Below are 17426 nucleotides of genomic sequence, written 5' to 3'. Positions count from 1 at the left end.
GGGGGAGTACAGTTTTGGGGGTCTGAAATACAGTTTTCCCCATAGGTGTAGTGGTTTGGAGTTACATTTGAAGGACTTTTCAAATAGTTTCCCCTTTTGGCACAAGTTATCTTTAGTTACTCAGTCATCCACAATAAAGACACGTTTATAGAGGAATACTTTAAAGCAGCTAATATTAAACACCACACATCAACTTTTATTTTTTTTGCCACAATATCGTGAGTTGAGTGGCTGAGGTTTCGGTCATAAAGACACGTCGTCTATACAGCTATTTACATCATCCCAACTGCTCTGCAGTTTGAAGTCCCCATAGCAACACATAACACTCAATTATCTATAATACAGCCTTGCATTGATAATAGCACCTTTAAGTACCTGTAGGTTTCCATATGGTAGGATAGGTTCACTTTTCAAGGTTGAGAATTGATGACACATGATTCATAAGAAATATGAATTGATTGATATGCAAAGAGACAGAAGGACAATTTATCAAAAGTGACAAATTACTTACTTGAATTTAGGTTAATTAATGCATGGAGAGTTGTTTTGGCCAAATTGAAGAAGGTCCTCCGTTCTTCTCACTGACTATCAATTTGGGTCAAATTGTTTGTGATGAAGTTGTCCCAATTAAGTTAACCCTTCCCGAAGAACTCTCTCCTCCTTGCTTGATGAATGTAAATCTGTTTAGCAAGAGACATCCAACTTCCCAACACCTCATCCTTCTCTTGGAACAACCAATACGTCAGGGAATGGAACAAAAATGAAAACCATTTTGGAGTTTATTTTCCAATACCTAACCATTATGCCGAGTTCCCTTTTTATTTCCAAACAGCTCGGACATACTCCTCACAGGAGGCTGGGCGCCACCAGGTTGCCATTGAAGGTGATGTAGACATCCACGTCGTCGCTGTAGATGGCGTTCTCCCTCTCTCGCTTGTACAGCCTCACCCAGACCTCGTCGTTGAGCGCCAGGTTCAGCATGACGCTTTGGCTCTGCATGATGGACCGCTCGCTGGGCTGGGAGTACAGGATGGCCTGCTCCTTGTCGTTGTGCATGAGGTGCAGGTAGGTCTCCTTGAAGTTCCACGTGTGGACGTTGATGTTGAAGAGGTAGACGCCCGGGACGTAGCAGTAGAACTTCCCCTTGAACATGTTGAAGTGCTCGTGCAGGTTGACGAACACTGTGTCGAACACCATGGCCTGGTAGTAGTCCTCGCTGTGCAGAGACTTGCGTCGCCCCACTGAGAAGGCAGAGTGGGGGATCTTGCAAGCGTCTCCCGGGGGACCTGCTGGGCCCCTGCTGCCTTTAGGTCCCATGGGTCCTTGGTAACCCGGGCTGCCGTCCGGACCCGGCTTGCCAGGCGTTCCTTTGTCCCCGCGGTCTCCTTTATCACCTGAGGGGAAAAGAAAGAATCACATTGTGTTATGGTTTTGGTTTTGCCCGAATAGCAGTGGGACTGGCGATGCCGTTTGGTCGATCAGTCCACCACTTTGGTCCAAACAACCTCTCTTGAAAACAACTGACATGGAATTTGATGTGCACCTCATGCTCCCCAGAGGATGGCCACACCTAGTATAGGTGACACAATGGCCTTAACATAAGATATCTCAAAATCTAATGGGCAGATTAACCTGAAACGCAATGTGTCCAGCAATGATGAACCTACTACTTTTCAATGATTCCAAACTTTCCACTTACACATAAGTTATCTCAGGCTCTAATGGGCAGATTGCCATGAAATATTCATTCAAACTTCCTAGTGGAAGAACAGGTGGAAGAACCCAAAACTTTTGAGTGCCTTGCACACAAGATAATCTAGTAGGCAGATCCCCAAAATAATTTGGGGACCCCCCTGGGGGTCCCGACCCACAGGTTGAGAACCACTGCTGTAGGCTACTGGAGACACGTTTGATTTAGGCGAGGAGTGGTGCCAGGGTAGCGCACACAGGAGGCACACATCTACTGTAACTAATCCCAATTAACGATGCGAGGGAGACATAATATGAGGAAGAGATGCAATGCAATCATTTTTTTTAATTAATTTCCCTCCACAGAACATAACCAATGTTGAAAATAAAATGTGAAATATGCATAAGCCCACATGTTCCTTAATTTGACATGCAGTCACCCAGATCACCCCATACACAACAAACTGTAAATAATTAAAGATCAATCTAACCATTATTCAATTTGGAAGTGTATTACACATGCTCAAATGTTTATAATAAGGGTGCAATTTGCAGACAAAAAAAGAACAGGGGGAGGGGGATATGAGAATACAGTGTAGGACAGTGTTGAATAGTGTTGAAATACTACCCGTAGTTGTGAAACTAAACTACTACTACCAGTAAGACTCCCTAAATCGGGAGATAAGCGACCGTCAAATCCCATAGACAAACTTTAGAAGGCAATATGGTAGCCAATCAGGAGGGAATATGGGAAATGGGACAGATCCATGTTGATGACATGACTTTAGAGATAGTGTGCTGTGTACCGCTTTGCACTACTACAAAAAATGTTGAATTCATTCTGAATTAAATCCGTCAGGTCGCAGTTACTATCAAAACCTACAACGGCTGTCAGTCTGTCTGTCTGTCAGTCAGTCAGTCAGTCAGTCAGTCAGCCAGCCAGTCAGTCAGTCACGTCACGTCAGTCACATCACGTTACGTCACGTCACGTCACGTCACGTCACGTCACACTTTCTCCCTACTCATATATCCGCCACCGTTGCCCCTATCCATGCTAAACTTTGCACACACACTCCTTGGCAGCCAACCTGACGGTCACTTATCTCCTGATTAGGGAGTCTTACTGGTAAACAATTTCAGCTGCTTTGCCCACTGTTTTTCAGATAGCGAATGTTAGTATCTCTCTCTTCCAATTTAGTCAAGTGGGACACCCGGACACTTGACTAAATGTAAACATAGCTCATTCTTTTGCAGTCTGCGAGTTCCGTCACCATGCTGACTCATCCCATCTTCCATAGAGCATAGAGTTTAGATCCCATAGCCCGAGGAGATGGCTGCAGTAACCAATAGCTATGCAGATTTCAATTCATATGTAACTCATTCCGGCCTAAAAAATAACAAAAACAAAGGAGCCACTTGTGTGTCCGTGCTCCCAGCTCTTTGGCTCCTTGACAGGCAAATTATAAACGAGGTGTCAAACCTTGTTGTCTCTTCGGTTTCCTTCCGGTTCCGTGCTATTCCCATAAAAATGTCATCAACTGGCTTGCTGTGAATTCAGACAATGAACAGCTCTATTCACACAAAGCCCATGGGGCTCAATCCCTAGTGAACACTTTGTACTACGGAGCTGGCAGTGTCAAGTCTGTTGCATGTCTGGTCCTACTGACTTGGACATTTGCATACAGCCCCTCCGGTTAATGTCTACAGTACACTGTAAGATCAGGGTTGCTGTGCATGTGTGAAAGCAGCTTCTGTCTTGTGAAAGGTCAGCTTACATAAATGTCATCTTCATGTGTATATATATTGAATATTGTGAACCTGAAACTGTATTCAGAGAAGAGGTCACCAAAAGGTAAGCCAGCAAGCATGCACCTGGTGTGCACAGACAAGCATGCACACATACTGATTCAGGGCCCAATTTTTTTTACTATATTCATTCCCTTTACTCTTATTTCTTTTACTCTTTATGTAACTTTGTGATGCAAGTAGTGTATAAGTAAATATGTCTTTACTTGACATTACTTGACAAATTACATAAAAAAAGGACATTATGACTTGTGAAACTTGTGAAAACATCTGTCAATCTTTGCATTGAAACCCAGGTGTGTTGAAACTTGCTTACAGAACACATCAAATATTCTGTGTGAATAAATAAAAAAAATAAAAAACTAGAAGCAGTGCTCTTCCGAGCCAGGTCTCCACCAGGCCAGGCGTCCTGGTGGTGCTACTGTATAATAGGCCAATGTAAAAAGGGTGGCATATGTTCTTCACCTTAGATCTTTCATGGCAATCGGACGCTGCATGCATGATTTGAAGCATTGTGTTCCAAAAATGTGTTTTGCTAAAGTCTACCTGCTGGTGGCGCTATAACAGGCCAATGTGAAAAGGATAGCATTTGTTCCTTGACCTAGTGGGAATATGTGTGGCAAATGTCACGGTAATCGCAAGCTGCGTTGATGATTTGAGGCATTTTGTTCAAAAACTGAGCAATCCTGCAAACTTAGGAAGCCAATATTAGCCAAACAGGATGGAATATGAAATATCAGACGGATCGGACTTGATCACATGACTATAGAGATACTGTGTACCGATTTGCGTGATTTTTGGATAAAATCTCAAGGAGCAATATTCAAAAATGTGTTTTACATAAGTCGGCCCAAAGGTGGCGCTGTAAAAGGCTGATGTGAGAAATGCAGGGCAAAGGTTTATCCTTAGCCTCTAGGGAGTGCGCTTACAAAGTTTGAAATTGATCGGTGGAGTTATAGGTAAAACCACAAATCGGCCTGTTGTAGCGCCACCATGAGGCTGATTTCAAAAATTTGAAGTGGCATTTCTTCCTCGATCTAGTGGGAACAAGTGTGCGCGATTTCATGATAATTGCACTTTGCGTTTGGGATTTGAGGCATTTTGTTCAAAACGGCTCAATCCTACAAATTTTTGAAGCCAATCTTAGCCAATCAGGATGGAATATGCAAAATCAAACAGATCCGTGTCGATCACATGACTGTCGAGATACTGCCTACCGATTTGCAGGATTTTTGGACAAAATCTGTAAGAGTAGTGCACAGAAATGTGTTTTGCAAACATCGGCCACTAGGTGGCGCTAGAAAAGGCCTATTTGAAAAATTTAAGGCAGAGGTTCTAGATTGGCATCCAGGGAATGTGTGTGCTCACTTTGGCAGCGACCGGGCCAACGGCGACTGAGATTAGCTGCACACAAACTGTGAGGACGCACGCACGGACGCACGGACACACGCACGGACGGACACACGGACGGACGGAGGGGAAAACATACTCTCCCCCATGCCTTCGGCTGGTGGAGACAATAAACGCATCCTAGGGGATAAGTACATATATTTCAATAATTAAACAAAACATTCAAATATTAGACGTGTTAGACAAATATATGTGTTTTCTTTTTTGTTGTTGGTTTTTTAATCTAAACCCTACAAACAGGACCTAATGCTGTGGGCCTGACTCAGGTATCTGACTGAGCAGGTCTAAGGAGCGTAATCCCTGTCATCCGGCGAGCCCTCAGGATCAGCCTTTAACACCTGTGTTCTGACTAATCCATGCTGGAAAGCTATAAGGCCCAGACCTCTAGGCTGCCATGACCAACGGCACCAGAGCCCTCTCAGGGGGGCTCGGTTACACAGAGACCCTGGTTAAACTGTGGTGATCTGGAGTAATCCCTCCCCAAAACAGATCCAAAATGGAGCCTTATTTGGCCAACTGTGACCATTCTGACCGTTGACCACAGAGCCCTGAGGAGGAATCAATTTCCCTCAACCAGTGAACCTCAAACCTTTCTCATTTCAAAGACTCCCAGTTTGGTATGCTTTAAAGCCCTTTGCACACAGGACAGTTGCGTTTTTTTCATTTACTGCATGAATAAAACGCATTGATTTGGTGTGCAATGCTGTGCGGAATTGGCGCTGCGGATCATAAAAGGAGTGATGAGTTTTTTACCGCATGCGACAAGCACACAAATCGAACTGGGTTCGATCGAGAAAAAAACGCACGGCCGCAGCCACTCGTCGCACGGCTAATTCGGATCCGGTGTGCATGAGGTCGTAGAGAATTGTTGTTTTCTTTTTTTTAAAATGAAATTGTCCGTTTTATCCGTGCGGATAAACACGCCTGTGTGCAAAGGGCTTAACTCTGAGAGTGTACAAATGGAACCAAAATGGACCATTTAGTTCCATTTGTACACTATCAGAGTTACAGACGCATAAGGGTCCATTTGGTACAATACCTAACCATCATCAATCTTTTAACTGGACCCCCAGGGGACCCCCCGGGGGTCCCCGGAACCCACTTTGAGAACCACTGCCCTCAACAACAGCTTGGTGGCTTCGCTGTACCTGATGACCATATATGGATGATAATCTGGTCCTCCAATCAAACGACAGCTTCAGGTCCAGTCTTGACACTGCTTTTGGCCACGCATAGTTGAACTGATCCCAGTGTAAATGAAAATGTTCTCCATGTCATATTACATGTTAATCACCCAGGATTTGGAAAATAAACAGTTCATCATATCTATTCACGAGGTGTATTTGGCTCCATAATGTACCCAGCCCCACACTCCTAAAAATAAATGAAGCATTATTTCACTTTTTTTATGTCACTCAAACTCAATTCCCCTATGAAGAAGGCCGTAAGCAAAACCTCTACAATGTCTTTGCTCCACCAGCGGGCTGAATCGTTACTCCACAGGTTAGCGGTAGTTAAAATGAACTAGGTTGAGGAGGGTAGAATCTTTTGAATCTGTCGTTTATGATACTGTATGTTGTTATGATGCATACGAACTGAAGCATCAAAATGTAAAATATCCCTTCAGTCGTACTTGGAAGTGGATCAGCATTCTGCTTTAGAGTTGGTCTGAGGTTTGGCTGTTGGCTCTGTCCCTTTGTGGTTTGCGACAAATCAGTACAATGCTGTGAGAGCAAAGGAAACTGCACACACTCGCATGTCTACACACAAATACACAAGATCCTTTTTTTGTTTGTTTTCTAATGAATGAGTCACTGGAACAACGCTAGTATGCTAAAATACACCCTTCTGTGTGCATGTGCATGTGTGTGTGCGTGTGCGTACGTGTGTGTCTGTGCGACCTTTGTGTGTGTACATGTGTGCGTGTGCATGTGTGCATGCATGTGCGCATGTGTGTGTGTGTGTGTGTGTGTGTGTGTGTGTGTGTGTGTGTGTGTGTGTGTGTGTGTGTGCGCGCGCGCACGCACGCGCGCATACGCGCGCGTGTGTGTGTGTGTGTGTGTGTGTGTGTGTGTGTGTGTGTGTGGTTTCTGCCACATCAGCAGCTTGGGTGCCAGGTGAGAGAGCCTGTTGGGGCCTTCCTCCACAGCTGCACATCAGTTATGCTGCTCTGCTGTACTCAGGAGTTCAGGTTAAACACAACACAGCTCCTCAGCCTCAGGGGTTAACAGTAACACATAGGAAGAAATGAAGCTAAAAGCTCCTATTTTCCAGCCTAGACTTATGTCATCGTGTGGAAACCTTGTATGTCCAAAACCGTTCGTTTTGTATTTGTCATTTTAAAAATGACTTAAAATAGTGAAAATAGCCGATGTACAAGCACACAACACCTGCTATTTTCACTAGTCTTGTGCGATAGTCTTGTATGATGAAGCAGGGCTTTACTTTACGAAAAAACATATTTGAAACTTGGACATACGAGGATTCTGCCCGACAGTGATGATATGCACATTTTTCTCAGGGAGTTTGTGTGTGTGTGTGTGTGTGTGTGTGTGTGTGTGTGTGTGTGTGTGTGTGTGTGTGTGTGTGTGTGTGTGTGTGTGTGTGTGTGTGTGTACGTGTGTGTACGTGTGTGTGCGTGCACGTGCGTGTGTGAAGTTATTACAGAGGTTGAAACTGAAGTGCAAACTGCAAAGCCACATTTGTTTTCTTTCTTATTCTTGGTTTAGAGAGTTAAGAGTGGATGTAGGGTCGACAGCAGGTCAGAGACTCTACTTATGACAGGGTCACCAGATAAAACAGATTGATGACACATCATTTGGACTGCTCTGGTTGGCTTGGCCGCTAACTAACACACAGAAATATTAGATACACGTGTTTTCACAAAGCCCTGCTCCACTTTGATTGTGTTGCTTGGAGGAAAGAAAGTCTGCTTTTATGCCTATATCCGCCTTTGCTCTCTCTCTCTCTCTCTCTCTCTCTCTCTCTCTCTCTCTCTCTCTCTCTCTCTCCTTTTTCTCACTGGCTCTCCTTTTTCTCACTGGCTCAAGGAAACTTGGATGTGAACAGCACGCGCGCACACACACACACACGCGCACGCATGCACGCACGCACACACAAACACAGACACACAGACACAGACACAGACACACTTGTAAATGTGTGTGTATGTAAACGCACACAGTACACACAAATCTTGCAACAAACTGGCTCTTAATCGTCCTGGTTAGATAAGCAAAGCAGATGTAACTCATACTGTACATGCTGTCACAGGCTTGGCTGGGTTGTCTGGGGTTATTGGGAGAGCATAACATTGATATTTCAGAATACCATGTTCATGCAAAGCACCATCTATGGTGAAGATCGACATCGCTGCAGCAGGAGCCAGTAAAACGTGGGGTGAAAAAAAGTTGAGTAAAGTTCAATTTTTTTCTGCCTTTTTGCGGCAACCAACCAGAAGTGCGCTGTGGGCATGGACTAGGTATACACATACATATTCTGTGAATATTTGAGAGGTATTAATACACACACCCAGGCATTTAGTGACAAAATGCGTATAAAATCATTGCTACTGCTGGTAGTGTGAATTGGGCATAACGTTGGCTGTGTTGGTCATTTGCTCGGTCTGGCCAATACTTTACTCCCAAACAATAACTTGATCAGCAAATTCTTTTGATATTTGAGAACCAAAGAAGTGTTCTCTAGCACCCCCCTCAGGCCAGACTATACATTGTTATCCCCCATAGTGGCAAGGTTCTATTGATGGCAATGTCAATTGATTTAGATAGATAGATTCGAATTATTTGCACAAGAAATCTTTCACAAGAAGGATGGTTGTTGGCTCCCATCTCAGTTTCCCCTGCTTCTAGTGTAAACTTTCCTCACATTTCCTCTCTGGCCAGTGTGACAGCCCCAGAGCATGTGGCCTTTCTGTGTGTTGCCAAGGCTGCCTGCCTCCTGTGAATTGTTTTATTTTATTTTTGTTTATTTAATTTTTATTATATTTTTGTAAACAGCTTTGACAAAATTAACCAGGCATATTAGCCAGACAAAGTATACCAACCAGCGCATGGGTGGTGTAAGAGTAAACAGTCGAAGGAAAGGAAACGTATGTCGCCACTTTCTTGGTACGACAATTCCAGCTGGCAGACGCACTGGGAGGGAAAATGGAACTGAGCATTGGATGGAATGCACCGAAGTCAATGATAGAGGGATCAACAATGATGAATGTAAAGTAAACCTTTGGAACCTTTGTAAAATTATAATTAAAATATAATAAAAGAACACATATCACACAAGTCTTGTTTTTTGATTGCGACCATAGGTCGCAGTTACTATGAAAACCTGAATCTCCTGTGCGTCAGTCACGTCTCTCCCATGCATCAGTCACGCCTCATGTCACTCCATATATGGCCAAGACAAAGTTGGTACAACACATGGATCTCCATATGTGGAGCTGACTGTGGATCTCCATATATGAAGATCACGACACTGACCTCATCAAACCCTGGATAGCCATACATGGAGACCTATATATCTCCATATATGGAGCTGGCCAATACCTCTATATCGGACCTCACAGACTCCAGATATGCATAGCTGATCTGTAGCTGACCTGTGCACAACCTCGCCCTAAGCTTCTCGCCCTTAGGGCGACTGGTATAAATTGATATAATTTATTGAGGTATCTAACAGCACAGAATAAGAGTAGTAGTTATGTAAGTAAGGTATGGGTTGACATCATGAGACAACTAAACAGCCTGTTAACCAGTTCTCATGATGACAGCCCATACTGCCCACTGTGCCCAGTCCCAGACAGTTAAGGTCGTTGCACACTGCTGCGTTTTTTTCTGGCCGAATATAGGAGTGAATTTCGGAGCATGTAAATAAAGAAATCAACCTCATGTTATGTCAATCACGTTTGCACACTGCCGCCCGTTTCGTATCTATTGTCGGACCACTGTGCCCCTTGCCCTCTCTATCTCTCTCTCTCTCCTTGTCCTGAAAAACAACGGAAAAAGGCAGCAGTGTGCAACCAGCTTTACTCCTCTCTCTTTAGATGTGCTCTAAAAACAAGAGATCCGAAAAAAACTTGTGTTGTTTTATTTTCCAGAACTGATTATCTGACAAAGGTCAGATGAAGGTCAAAATAGTTTTTTCACCCGCTTGTCCACACGGATACTCATTGATATCACTGCATTCTGTGAAGCTTCTGGCTTCAGTTTGCCTCTCAGGTGCGCCAAATGGCTGCATGCCATTTCCGTTCCTTCTTTACATCACACAGCCGTGTGTGTGTGTGTGTGTGTGTGTGTGTGTGTGTGTGTGTGTGTGTGTGTGTGTGTGTGTGCGTGCGTGCGTGCGTGCGTGCGTGCGTGCGTGTGCGTGTGTGTGGGTGTGAGAGAGTGTGCGGCCTTTAGCTACCTCAATACAACCTGAGGTGCCTTTGAGGTAATTGGGAGCACCTGGCCACTGTTTCCCTTTCTTAAGCCTACAGGCGTCACAGCCTTCACAGATACGCTTGTCTTTGTGTTTCCTTTTCTTTTGTGTTACTGTTACACTGCACATCACATTACCCTGCATCAACGCACTCTCATACACCACTGATCCTGACGAACACATCTCAATGTACTCTGTGAGTTATTTTAATGAATAAATGGACATTTCTTTTGTTTACTGAAAGGATTGGTGAACATCTTGATCAGAAATGCAGATGTCAACAGAACAGAAAACAGAGAAAGTGAGGAGCAGCAGACAGGAAGTACAGTAAAAGGACTAGTCACCTTCCTGTGTCATGTCGTACTGAAAGTTCCCAGAGCGGCGGATCAGGCTGGTGTACCTTTGAGGATGGTCATGTTGATGACGGTGTGGACCTCCGGTATGCGTGCGGTGGACGCCGGCGGCTCCAGGTGATCGCAGCACCGCCTGCAGACTCTGGAGGGAGGCCTGGAGGGGGAGGCGACACAGCAGGCCAGGGGGAGGAGCAATACCACAGACAGACACACCTTCAACATGGCTATCACACCTGGGAGGGGGTGGTTTGACAGGGAGAGGGAGAGAAGGCATGAAAGAGGGAGAGGGAAGAACAATGGTTAATGAGTTATCATGCTCCTAGTTCAATCTTCTTCTTGGTTTGTTTTATAAAAAATGTATTGCATTAACACCAGTGTGCGACCAGTTTCTTTTATGCAAGCTGCCATCAGACTGCATAATGCATGATAACTTTCTCCCTGAATGCATAATGGTTCTGTGTCAGCTCTGTTCTTGGGTGATTATGATTATTATGTGTGTCTTGTGTGTTTTTGTCTGTCTTGTAGATTATTTATTTGATCAGTTATCACATCCTGCTGCTGTACCGCCTCAATTTCCCTTCAGGGATTAATATGGTATAACTCATCTCATCTCATCCATGTCACATGTGCTAGGCAAGTAGAATAGTATAGTAGAGACTACTGGTTCTCATTGTGGGCCCGGGGACCCCAGGGGTCCTTGAGGTGGTTCCAGGCGGTCTCCAGCTAAATGATAGGTAGTTAAGAACCAAAGGGACAGTTACTGGATCTGTCCCATTTGCACACTCAAAGAGTTTCATCTACACTGAGAACCTTCACACTGAGGATTTTACTGTGCAGATGAGGGTCCCAGCGATAAGAATCATATCACATACTTGTACACCACCGTCGCTGGTGGATGTACTTACTTTTATATCAACCAGGGACGTGCTGGGCCCCTGATTCAGCCCGGGAAAAAGAGTTGGAGAGGCCCTCATTGCGCGCTATAGAGAGAGATCTCTCTCTATAGCACTGCTGCTACTCAAAGATTTGTGACAAAGTGACAAGCCAGTGGGCCAATTACATGAGTTATATTTCGTCGTTGTCGGGTGAAAATCTTGTATGTCCAAAACAGTTTGTTTTGTATTTATCATTTAAAAAATGATTTAAAATAGTGAAAACAGCCGATCTACAAGCACACAACGCCTCGCACCGCGAGGCGTTGTGTGCTTGTAGATCTACTGTTTTCACTACTTTTGTGCGACGGCCTTGTATGATGAAGCAGGGCTTTGCTTTGCGAAAAAATGTACAAATTTGAAACTTGGAGATACGAGGTTTCTGCCCGACAGTGATGATTTACTTTGTTGTCCGCCCAGCCCCCAAAATGGAACAAAGGCCGGCATTTTATTTTTTATTTTTTCCTAATGGCCGGCCTGGACCGGCCGGGAATGAACCGGCTGTTCGAGAGTTGTCCCGCTTTTCCCAAAGGCCAGCACGTCCCTGATATCAACCTGTGTCATGCTGCAGAAACAGGAGATGGGCTCGGCATAGAAATAGCCGAAATTCTCCCTTAAAACAAAGTGAGGTTATTGCGGCCTCCTGGTGGCGCTATAATAGGCCAATGTGAAAAGGGTGCCATGTCTTCTTCAGCTTTTATCGCAATCGGACGCTGCATGCATGATTTTGTTCCAAAAATATGTTGTGCAAAAGTCGACCTGCTGGTAGCGCCACAACAGAACAGGCCAATATGAAAAGGGTGGCATTGTTCCATGACCTAGGCTAGTGGGAATGTGCGTGCAAAGTTTCACGGAAAGCGCAAGCTGCCTTCATGATTTGAGGCATTTTGTTCAAAACGGAGCAATCCTGCCACTCATGAATAGAGACACTGCCAAGGACAATTTGACCTGTTGACCCAATTAGCACAAAACCTGCACTCAAGTATGCATCACGCTCTCTCTCACTTCAACATGTGGACACACACATGTTGTCACACACATGCGCATGCACACACATGCGCATGCACGCACACGCACGCACGCACGCACGCACGCACGCACGCACGCACGCACGCACGCACGCACGCACACACACACACACACACACACACACACACACACACACACACACACATACAGTACACACACATACACACATACACACATACACACATAGACAGACCATGTCTTCTTACAGTATACAGTACATCTGTCAGTCAATGCACATGGTTTTAGTTAACTGTCAAATTAGTCCCCCCCCCAAACACACGCACACGCACACACGCACACAAACCACAAACACACACACACACACACACACACACACACACACACACACACACACACACACACACACACACACACACACACACACACACACACACACACACACTTCACAGTGTGGTAATAGAGTTTGGCAGGGAAGTGGACACAGTGGGAGCTGTAACCAATCACTTGTGTTACCTCATCAGCCAGAGAGGTATCATGAGGAGAGAGAAGGGGAAGAAAACATGTACCAGAGAGGAACACATCAGGAGAGAAACTGGTTCTCAATGTAGAAGGACCCCAGGGACCCCCAGGGGCCCCAGAGATGCAAACATATACATCAAATGGGGGTCCATGGCCTCATGCCAATCAAATTGGGGTCCTGGAAGTTAAAAAGAACCACTAGTATTAGTTGACAATATTATATTCTTTCTTGGCTATCTTGGCTGAGGTATTTTAGGCCCAGAGATTCATTGTTTGAATGCTTTATTAGCTTGCAAAAAAATAAATCACAGGAAAGTGCAGTTCAATTCAAGGCCCTGCTAAGAGGATTTTAAAACCAATACAGCACAGAATTATGGCTTGTTTCCATTGGGGTCCTTTGTACTCAATTCATCAAAGTGTTTGTTTAGGAGCCCTTCCCTGAAGTTTATTGGAGACCATGAAGTTTTAGGCCGGGAACACATTTTGCTGTTTGGGAGGGGCTTACAGTACATGTACAGTATGTAGCAACATATTTGTTTTGTAGGCTAATTTCTGATTTAGCCCTATTCTATAGGTTAGGCCTAAATGGGTTAAAGGTTCCACCTATACAACTCATGGCCTGAAAAGGGAGTGGGACACAGGTTGAAAGAGAGTGTGTGACCAGACCAAGTTGTCGCATGCTTGGGTCGCCATGTGATTTATTATAATAATTGTCTCCACCAGCCGAAGGCTGAGGGAGAGTATGTTTTCCCCTCCGTCCGTCCGTCCGTCCGTCCGTCCGTCCGTGCGTCCGTCCGTCCGTGCGTGCGTCCGTGCGTCCTCGCAGTTTGTGAGCAGCTAATCTCAGTCACCGTTGGCCCGATCGCTGCCAAACTGAGCACACACACTCCCTGGATGCCAATCTAGAACCTCTGCCCCACATTTTTCAAATCAGCCTCATGGTGGCGCTATAACAGGCCGATTTGTGTGGCCTGGTTGTTACCAGCTAATCTCCGGCGCCGTTGGCCCGATCGCTGCCAAACTGAGCACACACACTCCCTGGATGCTAATTCAGAACCTCTGCCCCACATTTTTTAAATCAGCCTCATGGTGGCGCTATAACAGGCCGATTTGTGTGGCCTGGTGGAGACCTGTGCTCGGAAGAGCACTGCTTCTAGTTATTATTGTGGGCTCGCTGAAAGGCGAGACCAGTATGTTATACCAAAACTTTTTAGGTCAAGTTTATTCTCCTAAAAAAAATTACACACAGTACAAAAGCTGTGCCCTTAGCCAATGAGGAGCAGCGTTCTTGGTGACATCACCACCAACAAGTGCGACCTGATAACAACAACATGTGGGCTCGAGACCAGTATGTTATATCAGTCAGTATGTTATACCAAAACGTTATAGACCAAGGTTATTCTCCTCAAAAGAATTACCGACAATACAAAGGCAGGGCCCTTAGCCATTGAGGAGCAGCCAAAGGGTAGATCTTTGTGCCCATACATAGTGTCATGCGAGCCCACACTGTTTCGTAGGAACAGTATTTATAGTTATTATTATTATTTGATGAATTTAACACATACAATAAATGCTATTTCCCCACTAAATAAATATTCATAGAGCATAACACACACATGTTATAAGGTTAATACAACCATGTGGTCCTCGACAGTGTGGGAAATTTCATTTGGGGCCAATGAATGAATGAACCTGCATTCTTGATCTTTTCTCACCGACAGCTGTGTGTTCTAGCTCAAACCACTCAAAAGAGTGCTGCTTAGTGACTATGCCACCCTGTTCAAATACAGTATACTGTAAATATGGATAACAAGTGGGGTGTAGCTGACAAAACGCATGATTGCTCTATGGGCAAAAGGAATGCCAGCTGTGACATATGTTACCATGTCATGGAGGCAAGCATATGGCAGAGGATTTAGTCAGCTGAATATCTTGAATTCCCTGGATTGCCCTGCGGTATTGGAAACATACAGGCACTATTAGTACAGAGACGTGCTCTTCATGATTCTTAAGAGGAGCACTTGTTTTCAAGAGTCCAGGGTGTGTAATTATAGTATTGATTGATTTTGATTGAACCCTATAGGGCACACTAATCAACCCTGGTTTTATTATGATTGTTTCCAGGTGACTATAGGAGGCACTGATTGCACTGTCCTTTGAAACTGCAATAAAATAGGAATGCCAGGAAAATAATTGGCCTAATAGGCAACCCATAAGATTCTGTTTTAGGGGGCATTTTTTATGCTTAAGGGGGGGACATGGTGGGGACATCAAGGTACATTTGGTCAGTGCTCTAACAAGCCACCAGGCACCCCAGCCAAGCCACTATACTTTGCTAAATCTGCAAGAAGACAAGACAGGATGGGGATTTAGAGATGAGACAGATAAAGAGACATGGAGACAGAGGGAGAGAGATACAGAGGTTCTCTGGGGTTTTACAGTGCTGGAGAGGAATGTTAACAGTATTTGATGGATGGAGCATGGCTGCGTGAGAGAGCTGTGTGTATATCCCATTCAGTATTTCTCTCTCTCTCTGCCTTGCGCTGGTCTGGTGGTAAGAAAAATAGTTTCACATGGAGTTCCACTTCCATCACAATCACAACCAGACCAGAGATGTGTACAGTAGCCTACACGTGTGTTGCACATTAATGATCGTGTCTTACTGTCTTTGCGCACGTTTCCTTCACTGTAACTAAATTTAAAATAACGAAAAGGCTTAATTGTGCGCTGCAAATTGTAGCATTGACAATGACAGTTGCCCCCCCCTTTTCCCCCCTGCAGGAAACGATGGATTCATTTAGGAGCCACGTCTGCAAAGCCGGAGCATCAGTTTTGGCACTGAAATGCTCCAATGCAATGCCAATGATCCAAATAAATCACACGTAGAAGCATATCTGCATGCAAGAACGAGTATGACAGTTGTTTCATCAACTTTTCAAATAGGCAATGCGGCAATCAATGTATGCTGCTAAAACTGATGCAACTTGAGAACAACTTTCTCAACAAAAGACTGCGCTTTAGAAAGCTTGCGACGCGCGCGCCTCCTCCTTATGGGCACGTTGCCAACAGCTTTTTGTGTAGACGTGTCAATGAAAGTTATTTAAAAATATGTCCTTGCTAAGTGCTATAAGGTTGAAATTATGTCAAGAATGTTCAGTCACTTACCTTGCTGAGTTTCATATACAGCAGCGGTGTTCGCGCAAAGTGAATTAGACAGCTGCTTATTGTGTCAAACAGCTGGACGCCCCCGGTGTGGCAGAAGTTGTGCGCACGTTGCACATTGTCTCCACTGTGTCCACTCTCTCTCTCTCTCTCTCTCTCTCTCTCTCTCTCTCTCTCTCTCTCTCTCTCTCTCTCTCACCCTCTCTCTCTCTCTCTCTCTCTCTCTCTCTCTCTCTCTGTCTCTCTCTCTCTCTCTCTCTCTCTCTCTCTCCCTCTCTCTCTCTCTCTCTCTCTCTCTCTCTCTCTCTCTCTAGCAGTTGTAGAAAAAGTAGGATAGGCTACTACAATGTTTTACTTAAGCAAAGGTATCAATACTGCAATGTAGAAATAGAAATACTCTGTACTAGTACATTTACTTGAGTAAAAGTACAAAAGTAATGGTATCAACATGCCTCTGAGATGTAGTGGAGTAGAAGTAACCTTAAAATTGTACTTGAATAAATGTAGCCTACTCAGTTACTTTACACGGCACCACTGCTCTTTAGCCTCCCCTCTCTCTTCTCTTCAACTTTGCATTAAAGTTTTTCATCAGCTGTTTAATCCTCCTCCATATTCCTCTCCCTCAATCTGGTCTGTCATTATTTATTACTATTCAAAGATAGATGAGTGGGAAAACAGAGAGAATGAAATAAGACTAAGCAGACATGTTAAGTAGCTCTCTCCATAATGTTGTGTCAGTTAATAAATGGAGATAGCCTACTGTACGCTTTCCATCCGACCAACATGTGTTCCAAAGATAACTACAGTATTTCTCATAAACCTTCACTACATGTTGACCATAAATCTCTCTCTCTCTCTCTCTCTCTCTCTCTCTTCTCTCTCTCTCTCTCTCTCTCTCTCTCTCTCTTTCTCTCTCTCTCTCTCTCTCTCTCAGGTTGGAGATTTTCTCCTCCAGGTGGACGGCTGTCGGCTGCTCCATCTCTCCATCCACCGAGGTTCGCAATTACCTGGGTGTCATCCTGGACTCTACCCTCTCTCATTTTCTCAACACTAACTTCCGTTGATCAAAATAAACCAAATATATATATATTTTTTTTAAGATTTAATTTGTTTTTGGGCTTTTATGCCT

At 44.5% G+C, this 17426-nt stretch overlaps 1 protein-coding gene across 1 annotated transcript; it reads right to left on the bottom strand.

Annotated features, from left to right (window-relative positions):
• Positions 1 to 243: 243 nt before the first annotated feature.
• On the bottom strand, positions 244 to 16386 carry c1qtnf6b (C1q and TNF related 6b). The gene is made up of 3 exons (XM_080721327.1): positions 16301 to 16386; positions 10742 to 10927; positions 244 to 1394 (listed from the first exon to the last, which is right to left on the bottom strand). The coding sequence occupies exons 2-3, from the start codon at positions 10914 to 10916 to the stop codon at positions 847 to 849; spliced, it is 723 nt and encodes a 240-aa protein (XP_080577453.1). The 5' UTR covers positions 10917 to 10927; positions 16301 to 16386; the 3' UTR covers positions 244 to 846.
• Between the last annotated feature and the right edge of the window lie 1040 nt (positions 16387 to 17426).

The sequence above is a fragment of the Nannobrachium achirus genome (assembly GCF_963921795.1).
Source record: "Nannobrachium achirus genome assembly, chromosome: 3".
NCBI lineage: Eukaryota > Metazoa > Chordata > Actinopteri > Myctophiformes > Myctophidae > Nannobrachium > Nannobrachium achirus.
Note: the sequence above shows the minus strand (reverse complement) of the source record. Positions and strands in the feature narration are given on the sequence as shown.

What these genes read in the sequence shown, in the direction of transcription:
- c1qtnf6b (XM_080721327.1), bottom strand. Translation starts at nt 10,916, where the DNA reads ATGTTGAAGGTGTGTCTGTCTGTGGTATTGCTCCTCCCCCTGGCCTGC. An exon ending in CAACATGACCATCCTCAAAG is followed by an intron (nt 1,395 to 10,741) that starts GTACACCAGCCT and finishes TTTTCCCCTCAG; the next exon opens with GTGATAAAGGAGACCGCGGG.